This window comes from Zootoca vivipara, chromosome 6 (genome assembly GCF_965207765.1).
Source record: "Zootoca vivipara chromosome 6, rZooViv2.hap1.1, whole genome shotgun sequence".
In the NCBI taxonomy this organism is placed as follows: domain Eukaryota; kingdom Metazoa; phylum Chordata; class Lepidosauria; order Squamata; family Lacertidae; genus Zootoca; species Zootoca vivipara.
In genome coordinates this window covers 72,544,393-72,554,770 of record NC_142589.1, presented here as the reverse complement: position 1 = coordinate 72,554,770, position 10,378 = coordinate 72,544,393, and the positions used below count along the sequence as shown (strand labels likewise).

Genomic DNA, 10,378 nt, shown 5'->3' with positions numbered 1-10,378 from the left:
AGATACAGATACCGAGCAGCATATGCAGGAGTTACCTAGCTATGAGATAATGGATAGATAAACAGAAGGGAGGGAACAGCCAGCAGAGATATCATTAGGGAGTGTGGGGGACCCTCCCTCCCCAAGAACTAGAAGATCTGTCTGTATTAGAGAACAAGGAATGCAGAGAGGAAGAGAGGAAGAGGAACTTCCCGTTGGCATCCTGGATTTTCTGCTTTCCTTGTGGAGCAACGTGGATTTTTGCTTTCAACCATATCAATGAATAGAAAGGACTCCAAATTATAAACTGTTCATTCATTCTTATCTGTGAAGTTACCAAAGGGAGGGGAGGACTCTCCACGTCTTAACAAGGGGTCTCCTAACAACTCTCAGCACCTCTCAGCACTACCACTCCCAGAAATCTTTGGGGGAAGCTTACTGTTCGAACATGACTTTAAGGCTCATCCACATTTATGTTTGTTCCCTGCCTAGAAAGCCTGGGTCCCAGAGGTCTGAGTGGTTGTCCCCTTCTTACCCCACTCCTTTTGCATGGAAAACCTGCTCTTTAGTGCTCGATCAGAACAAACAGCCATCTGGAAAAAAGCCCAAATTGCCATTTGCTCCAATTGAGTGGGGAAAGCAGTGGGACAAGGGGAAGTGTGAATAAGCCTTTAGTTTCGTCTAGGCATTGGTAACACATGTCACGCTGAGGGGAAAACACAGCCAGAGACAGCAGCCCATGAAAGATCCAACAAACTTCCTGGTTTGGCTGCCAAACAGGAAGTGACTAGATATGTCACGTACTTGACCATGTAACCCACAAAATGGCTGGTGGAGATTTATTTGTTTGCTTCTGGCATTTATACATTGACCTTTAGCCAAAACAGTGGACTATAAAAATCATGACTAAGATGGTTCCTACATTTCAGCTTCACACCCTAAAAGACACATCACATGTGGAAAAGGCAACGGGAAGGAGGAGGGGAAAGCAAGCTCAACAACATGTTCTTCAAGTCACAGCCTGTCAGGCGTCAGGGAATCCGATCCCCCCACAGTAGGCCGCCAGGAATAGATGAGACAAGGAAAGTTCTTACCAATGTCTTTTATTCAATACTAGCTGGGCCGGCCACGTGTTGCTGTGGCTCCTCCGTGTGATTCCCCCCCTGTGCCGATCCATGACATATCCTGCCCCCTCCTCCCTCCCACCCTGGCTTATCCCTGTGATTCCCCCCACCCTGTGCTGACCCATGATGTATCATGCCCCCTCCTACTCCCACCCCCGGCTCATCCCTGTGACTGGTCCCACTGTGTTGTGACCTATTCCATCCTCTCCTCTCCCCAACCCCCACCCAGGCGATCCTCCATTCGGCCTAGTTTGTAAAGGCTTCAACCTAGTATGTAAACGGGAGCCAAGGTGCTGTTAAGAGGGAAGGTTTTATAGGTGCAGTACCAGTGTAGCCGCCACTAGAGGGTGCTGGTTTGCAAACTGGTTCTTTTCCCAGTATGCATTTTCATCTGAGTGCTGTGTTTTGAAACATGGGGTTTACCTGGCACAGGTGTGACATCTGTGTTTGAAAATGGTACGGGGTTATTCTCATATTTGCATGTGGTATTGTGTCAAAATTTGAACGCAACTGGTCAAGCGGTTTTGGTGAAAAGTGGATACTAACGGACATGGCCAGTTGACATTTTTATATACAGAGAGAGGCTTAAAAATGCAGCCTCTTCGCTCAACTTCCTCAATCGTCAACAGCAGCACCCACCTTACGGTGTCCGCTTAGGGTCATTTGTTTCCGAGCCCTTTGCTTTTCTACTTTTAATGCTGGCTGGGTTCTGGGAGAAGGGGGCTCTGGAATTCTTTCTAGTGATAACATGTCAGACAGCTGCTCCGGCTCTGCCTCTTCTCCCATAATTTCCCAACTTTGCTTTTCATTTGCCTTTGAGCTGTGACCTCCCACAAACCACAGTTGTAAATCTATACTGTCTTCCTCTTCCCTGGAAAGTTCAGGCTGGGGTGGTGGTTTCCACCACTCCTCCTCTGTCCAGTCCCTGACACAGCTGATGGCACTCATTGTCCTGCCTGTCTTTTGCTTCAATTAAAAGCAATCCCACCCCAAAACAACTATGCACACAAACCAACACACACACACACACACACACACACACACACACACACGGGAAGCCAAATCCTAGGTGCCCCACTCCTCTGGGTCCCCCATATTTTTGGGGTGACCCCCCATGTTCCTCACAATCAGGAGGCAGAGGAGAATAAGCATGGATCCAAGTGTGGGGTGGCAAACCTGTCACCCTCCAGGTGTTCCTGGACTGCAGTTCCCATCAGTCCCAGCCAACATGGCTAATAGTTAGAGATGATGGGAGCTGCATCCATCTCAACATCCAGAGGGCCACAAGCTCGCCATCCTGGAATTTTGAAGCTCCTCTCTGAAATTTCCCTGTTTTCTGGAGCTGGTTGCACTTATCTCGGAACATGTTGTTGTTGTTTAGTCATTTAGTCGTGTCCGACTCTTCGTGACCCCATGGACCAGAGCACGCCAGGCACTCCTGTCTTCCACTGCCTCCCGCAGTTTGGTCAAACTCATGTTCGTAGCTTCAAGAACACTGTCCAACCATCTCGTCCTCTGTCGTCCCCTTCTCCTAGTGCCCTCAATCTTTCCCAACATCAGGGTCTTTTCCAGGGAGTCTTCTCTTCTCATGAGGTGGCCAAAGTATTGGAGCCTCAGCTTCACGATCTGTCCTTCCAGTGAACAAAATGGATGAGCCTCACCCTGGGAAAACCTCCTTCATGATCAAGGTGTCTCCCCTGCCAGGTAAGTATGTCTCAGAACATAGCAGGCAAGAAATGATAATATGGCAGGGTGATGAAGACCTGGGTCCAGATCTCCACTCATCCATGAAACTCCTTGGGTGATGTACTTTGGGCTGCACACACTCCCTCAGCTGAACCAACCTCACAGGGTTGTTGTTAGAATAAAAGAACAGTTGTGCCTGCCTGCTTGAGGATCCATAGAGGAGCGGGGGAATAAATGGAATAAGTAATAATATGTAAGGTACATGTCAAACATTCCTAAAGGTAGAAATGCATCAAGTTTGCCATCAGTTTCGGCAAATTTGTTGTCAGAATCCACTGTTCATTCCAGGAAGTCCTTGCAGAATAAGAGAGGCATCTCCACCCTTTTTAAAAAAAGGTATTTACACTACACAACACTCCTTTTACTGTGGTTCATTGGAGGAACTCCCTAAATGATGTTACAGCAGACCCATCTATAAAATGCCCTCTATGCATACAGCTGGGCACAAAAGCACTAAAGCTCAGTAATGATCTTAGCCCTACCTTATGACACCATGGTGCCTCTCCTTGTTCTCTGCCTTCTTTCGCCATTCTTAGTTGCCTCTGCGGATTCAAGTAAGTTATTTATCATTGATCACATCCATTTTCCTACTATGCTGTTAGGGACAGAATGGAATACCAGTACTTTGGAATGACATATCAACTGGGCCATTGTTTGATGCTAATCTAGGAGGGTTTAAAAACTTTGCAGAGAACTTTCTTACCACAGGAAGATCTCTTGGCAAAAAGAAGAGCTGAGCTTATGCCAGCTTGAGAACAAGGATGGGACAGAGGGTGAAGAAAGAGCTGTGAGTGCAGGGGAGAACTTACCCCATCCTTTGGACCCCTTGGGACACTTAACATATCTGCTGTACCTTGAACTGGGTGTGGAGAGGGCAACTGAATGGGGCACGCACAGCTGTGGGAAGGAAGTACCACCAACCTTGGGATTGCCCATGAAAAGCAAGTCTATCGTGAGAGACTAGATTGATGGCCGCTGTTCTTGTTGTGAGACTTTTGTGGGTGAGCTGAGAGTGTGTTTGGACCCTGAGTGAGAACCCGGAGGCTGAGAATGAAAGGAATTGCTATTGATTTGTATATATATTAGTAATGTTATATTAATGTAACATTTTTATATGTAACTGTGTATTTCTGTAATGTTTTCTTTAAGTTGTCTGTTGTTGCTTTGGCTTTTTATACACCTCATAGCAAGGGGGCCCAACTTGAATAAAATATTGGGGAGGGGCAGGTAAGCCTCGCCCTGCATGATCAATCACATGACACAGTGCACACACAGCATTTGAATGGCAATGCTCATCATCAAATATTTTATGGGGAGCAAAGGGATTTTGGCTCCTAGGACTTGGCTCCTTTACCTTTAGAGATAATTTTAATATATTAAGCAGCATAGAAATTAAGTAATCAATCAATCAATCAATAATCAATTAAGGGTTGGTCTCTGTATTTGGTGGAAAAACACAGGAAGAGTCTGCAGGAGCCCATCTTGTCCACAATCCTATTCTCAGCTAGATGTGTATGGGAATCCCGCAACTAAGACCTGCAGCAGCACTCTCCTCACTTGTGATTCCCAGAAACTGTCATCCAGAGGTATTGCTGCCTCCAAAAGTAGACAGAAAGCATAGCTGTCATACTGAGTCACCATTGAGAATCTTCTTCTACCTGAATTTCTCTAATTCTCTTTTAAAGTTGGAGACCATCACTGCTTCCTATGAGAGGAAGAAGGAATGGAAACAGACTGTTCAAAGTCAACGTAATTCTGTGCTTTCTTCCCCCTCTCCACCCAAGATGGCATTTTGGTTAGCTAGAAAACATATGTGCATTAAAATTTGTAAATTATGACAACAACCTTCATGTAAAGCACATGGCATTCCCCAAATAATAATGGGAACTGTAGTTGGTTCAGGGTGCTGGGAACTGTTGTTCTGCGAGGGGCAAATTACAGTTCCTAGGATTGACTCTAGGTTAAACTTTATCCAGAGTCAGCATTACGCACTTAATGGGACATGGGCTTTTCCTATTTTGTCCAATGCATGAGTGTTCTTCAGTCACATAGTTAAATGATGCCCTTCTCTCTTCTTCCAGCTATCTTGAAGTGTGTACAAGGAACCAACGGTTCTGAGGTTACGGACTGTGTCAGCGGTTTGGATGCCTGCATGGTCATCAAGGACGAGAGCACAATGTTTGGTAAGGGAGGTGTTGGCCTTGCCTGGTGGCATCTTCCATGCTGTGCCACAATCTATCCAATGCAGTCTGGTGCCCATTAGGACTTGTATGGAAGAAGGCCAATGACAGGCAGAGCCAAATCATTCTACTTTTGTCCCCATCCTTCTGCTCCCAGCTGAGTTCTGCAAAGGACAACCCTGAGACTAAGAAGGGGTTGGATGCTGATAGAAGACCCTCCAAGTTTCCCTATTTTCCAGGGACAGTCCCAGATTTACAGAAGCTGCCCCGGTTTCTGATTTGATCCTGGAATGTCCTGGATTTCCTTAGGATGCCCCTATTTTCACTGGATAAATGTTAGAGGGTATGGAGTTATCTGACCCCCGCACCAAGGAGATAACTATACAACCTTTAGAAGACATCTGAAGGCAGCCCTGTATATGAAAGTTTTTAAAAATGTTTATTTATGGTTCTATATACAGTATGTTGGAAGCTGCCCAGAGTGGCTGGGGCAACCCAGTCAGATGGGTTGGGTGTAAACAGTGTAATAGTAATAATAATAATAATAATAATAATAATAATAATAATAATAACAATAATTATAATAATGGATTGGAATAGGGTTTTTTCTGCAGGAAAATTTGATGGGTCTCCCTTGGACTGGTGGATTCCAGCAGAGGGTAGACTGAGGCATGGACAGGAAGTACCCCATTCACCTAATGGACCAGCCAGGACTTTCTCCTCTACCACCAACCACCTCCTGAGATTTCTGGCAGTGTTCCTGAGCAGAATTCCCTTTTGGGCGGAGGGCCACATTCTGCTTTGAGGGCCACACACCAGAACTGGGCAGGTTTATAAGCAAAAGTGGGCAAAGCAATAAATGTAAATTTTAGCTTTATAGGCTAGGTTCTGCCCAAGGAAAACAAGAATCATTGTCAGATTTCAATGGCATATACCAGCCAAGCAAACTCACTCAAGGAGGATGTAAAACGAAGTTGGTAAGGGGTGTGGCTTGGGCAAGTTCTGAAGGGTCAGATACAGAAAGAGGTTGTATTTCGTCCACAGAACTAAGGTTCTTCACCATTGATCTGGAACTTCCAAAGCTTGCTTCAGCAAGATGGAGGCTCTACTCCACTGAGCCATATTCCCTTGGGAGAACTTGGAACCAAGGTGGAAGGCCAAGGCAGAGCGGAGACAACAGAGTTAGGTAGAGATTGAAGGATCTGAGAAAGGGCTCCTGACCTGTTGTTTGTCTTTTTCCTCTTCCGGTAAACAGGCACCGAGTTTGATACAACATTCTATTCATGTGGAAACAGTAATTCTTGTGCCAATGCTTTTAACATCACCATAGCAGATGGGAAACATTTGCGCTCCAGCTCTGCTTGCTGTACTGAAGATGGGTGCAACGCAAAGTTACACTGGAACTGTAAGTCATAACCTGCTCCTCTATGATATCAGAATTGCAGACATGAGCCCCTCCAGAAGTTCTTTTTATGGTGCATTCAGTATGATTTGTGCCTATGATGCTACTGGGGCAGTCACACACTATTCCATTCTCAATACTGTTTCCATGTGCATGGTCATACTGCTTAATTTCCAATCAGTGCACATCCCATTACATCCAGCTGCAAGCCCATAGTTTTTTCATACCACAAATGTCCTGGTTTGTTTTCATCCTACAGCAGAATGCAGTAGAACTGGAGAAGCATTGCAGAAGAAATGAAACCAGGATAAATCCACCACTAATGCAGTGTTATAGTTTGAAGAACCTGATGTACAAATGAACCCATTCACAATTTGCTTTTGAAACTTGGCAGGAACAGCATAGCGTGGAGCAAGTTTTAGTCCCCCTACACCGTTCATCCTAAGACAGGAAAAATAGTCAAACCTGTGTCTCAAGACCTCATTCTTTTATTCTGTCAAAGAATATGCTAAGAAACAGCTGGGGGGGAGGGCTCAGTGGGTGGTTGTGTGAATGCACCAGGAAGGCTGTGGCTGCTGTGTCTGTGTGATGCAGGCCTGTCAATGATCCATCACGGCACTTCCGAGATTCTTATGTAAAAACTTTTGATATACTGTATGACAATGTGCTTCTTTCGTCTTTGCTTCCTAGCTCTTCAAGGTTCTTGGACTAAGAATGGACTCACTTGCCCATTAGGATGTTATGCTCAGACGGAGAAAGATTGCACGGGTGGACTGGTTTCATGCACAGATGGTCAAAGAAGTTGCATCAATGGAACAGGAAGCTCTGGTAACCCTGAAGGGACTAAGCAAGGGAGGGGGAGAGATTCCGTGGGGTGGGAGGAGCAGGTGGCAGGGGAATGCTGCCTCTGGAGGATCTAGAGGTAGACCAACCATCAGGCAAGGTGAGATGGCTATCTCAGGCGGCAGAACAAGAGCCCTGACTCTTGGGGAACAATCTCCCAGGATGTTCTCTGGTGCAAGCATCATTGAATTGAACAAGTGCTGTGTCAGGGCATGGGGGGGGATTGCACCCATGATAAGGTGCTAATGGCATGTGTCCATCGTCCTCTGGAGCACTAAAGTGTCACGAGTGTGGGATTGAGTCTGGGCCCATTCACGTAATTCCTTCTCATTTGAGTAGAACTTGGGACCATCCAATCAAGCTAAATGTTGGGACATTTCAGATGGGCAAAAGAAAATACTTCATCACTGGATAGTTGAGTGATGGGAATTGGTCCTATAAGATGTAGTGAAGCCACACTGGACGGCTTTCAAAAAGTATTAGACAGATTCAGCATAACGATTAGCCACAAGGGCTTTCTTTTACAACCAGTGTTGAAGAAATATGACTCTGAATACTATTTACTGATGCGCAGTGTTAGCACACAGCTTGGAGGTTTTCAGCTTCTGAATCATTGTTAGGAGAGGAGGCTTACCTTGATACAGTCACACAGAGAGTGTGGGAAATAAGTAGCAGGTTTATTATTGGAAACGCATGCTTGGATAGGAAAGAGATTTCTTTTTCTTCCTAGCACAGTTGGACTCCATGAGCTGCCATGTTGTGAACATAAAATAAGGTGTTAATGGTTGTGAGAACCAAATATGCCACCTTAAGCTCCTGGGAGTAAAGGTGGGATATCTTTATTAGATGGAGGATAAATTATTTTTAAAAAATAAAAATAAAGAGAAAAATAAATTGTGAATATGTTGACTGTCCCAGGCTCTTTTGAGAGGAAGGGTGCAATATAAATTTAATAATTAAATAAATTTGCTTCCCTGAGGTCAGGTGCCAGTGATGGGTGGAGCAGAATCAGAAGTGGGTGAAGCAAAACATTATCCCCCCCCATTTGACATGCACAACATGCAACCATCTTTCTCCTCCGTCCAGGCAAGCAAGCAAGCAAGCAAGCAAGCAAGCAAGCAAGCAAGCAAGCAAGCAAGCAAGCAAGTGTTCAAGCCCTAAAGGAGGGTGTTTAAGTAGGCTGGTTATGGATGTGGTCTGGGGGACAGGCTGCACCCCAGAAGGAGTTATAGTCTAGGGGGAACCACAGGCTCGGATAGAAACCCTTGAAATAAAAAATAATAATGAGAATTTGCCAACAGTGTCTCCAGGTTGGACCGCTTTTGCCCATATTATCTGCCTCTTCCTCTCCTCTGCAATCCAACCCAGGCCCAGGTTAAGAATGGGTGGATCCCAATTTCAAAATTCTTTCCACCATGGCTGATGAACAGACACTCAGTTAGGGAGTGGTCTCAGAGGTCTGAGCCCCAGGTTCTTTTTTTGGCAGGCCCCAGATCTCCCGGCCTTTCCCTGTTTTTTTTCTTTCAGTTTGCTATAAAGGTGGCTAAGTGCTTTGCAAAACACACTGGGCACCATGGGACCGCAGGCAACTACTATATAGAAATACAAATTCTGAAAATATAAGGTTCTACAATCAATTAGCATAGGATCGACCATAGGCAGAGCCCATGGCAGGCAGAGGAGCTAGTCCTAGTTTTGTACCCATCTTCTTCCCTGCTCCGTTCTACAAGAGGCAATGCCCCTGGTGGTGAGGGTCATCCCTTGGACTGGTTGTGAGTCAGAAGGTAGGTCGGTGGGAGCTGGGTGAGGGCAGATTGACAATGAAGGGGCTGCGTCCCATTCGTTTTACTAGAGCAGCCACCAATGACACCTGCTGATGGTTCCCATATTTACCTGCAGGTGCCAAGAAGTTCGTCCTGAAGGGTTGTGGAACAAGCAATATGTGCGGTGCAGAAAACTATAAATTGACAATTGGAGGAATCCGCTACGAAATCAATACAATATCATGTAAGGACGCTACAAAAGCTCCAGTACCACCTGCTGATCCAGTACCACCTGCAAATCCTTAACCAGCCAGAAATTCTGCATCAGCCACAACTCAGAAACCAGCCGCAACTCCTAAAGCAACAACCATACCTAGTGCCAACCATATCCTGTTGAAGAGTTCCTTCCTCCTCCTGCTACCCAGTATCTCCAGCATTCTCTTTATGAAGTTTCTCTCCTGAGTTCTTTCCATGCCAGCCACCTCGAAGGATTCATGCCATGAGCATTTAGGCACTGGAATGGACAAATCTGTCAAATTTCAGTGCTATCAAGTTTCTCAGTTTTTTTAACCTTAAATTCAGTTCTCGACATTTCTTTAAAAAACTATTGAAAATCTGCTCACATTTTAACATGAATTTATCCAAATAAACACAACTTTTGCATGCAGTTGGAACTTTTATATTATATTTATTAATATAAATAATATTTATATTATTATCCCTAATATAAACACTTCCTTCGCATAAATGCATTTTTGTATACGCTGTTTGGTTGAAGAACTACACTGCAAAATTCTGAGAAATGTGAAATTTGAAGGCTAGGTGGGTTTTAGTTTGCATATTGGTCTGGAAAGTGCAAACGAGTTAGTTTCTCATTAATATGCATCCAAAATTGAATTTCTTCCTCATCCTGACTTGAGGACCACAATACCTCCCCCACCTCCTCCAAAGTGTGTTTTTGAAGTTCCAGGCTGTTTTCTGAATGAAATATTGCAGGGCCAATAAAAAATATTCAGTCCAAAAATGGTTTTGTTTGTTTCTGCTGGATGGCTGTCAACATAGGTTTAATGAAGGGAAGGTGCCAGTCAGAGGCTTGTGGCATGGCTGGGTGGGCTGGTGCCAGTCAGTGTACAATTTGTTGTTTTTGTTCTATAGTCGTGTCCAACTCTTTGTGACTCCATGGACCATAGCATGCCAGGCACTCCTGTCTTCCATTGCCTCCTGCAGTTTGGTCAAACTCATGTTGGTAGCTTCGAGAACACTGTCCAACCATCTCGTCCTCTGTCGTCCCCTTCTCCTTGTGCCCTCAATCTTTCCCAACATCATGATCTTTTCCAGGGA

The 10,378-nt window shown here is 45.1% G+C and overlaps 1 protein-coding gene across 1 annotated transcript; it reads left to right on the top strand.

Annotated features, from left to right (window-relative positions):
* The first annotated feature begins 2,477 nt into the window (after positions 1 to 2,477).
* Positions 2,478 to 9,961, top strand: LOC148685446 (phospholipase A2 inhibitor and Ly6/PLAUR domain-containing protein-like). Its single transcript, XM_088671213.1, has 5 exons — positions 2,478 to 2,807; positions 4,931 to 5,032; positions 6,285 to 6,434; positions 7,122 to 7,259; positions 9,174 to 9,961. The coding sequence occupies exons 1-5, from the start codon at positions 2,750 to 2,752 to the stop codon at positions 9,341 to 9,343; spliced, it is 618 nt and encodes a 205-aa protein (XP_088527339.1). The 5' UTR covers positions 2,478 to 2,749; the 3' UTR covers positions 9,344 to 9,961.
* Positions 9,962 to 10,378: the final 417 nt, after the last annotated feature.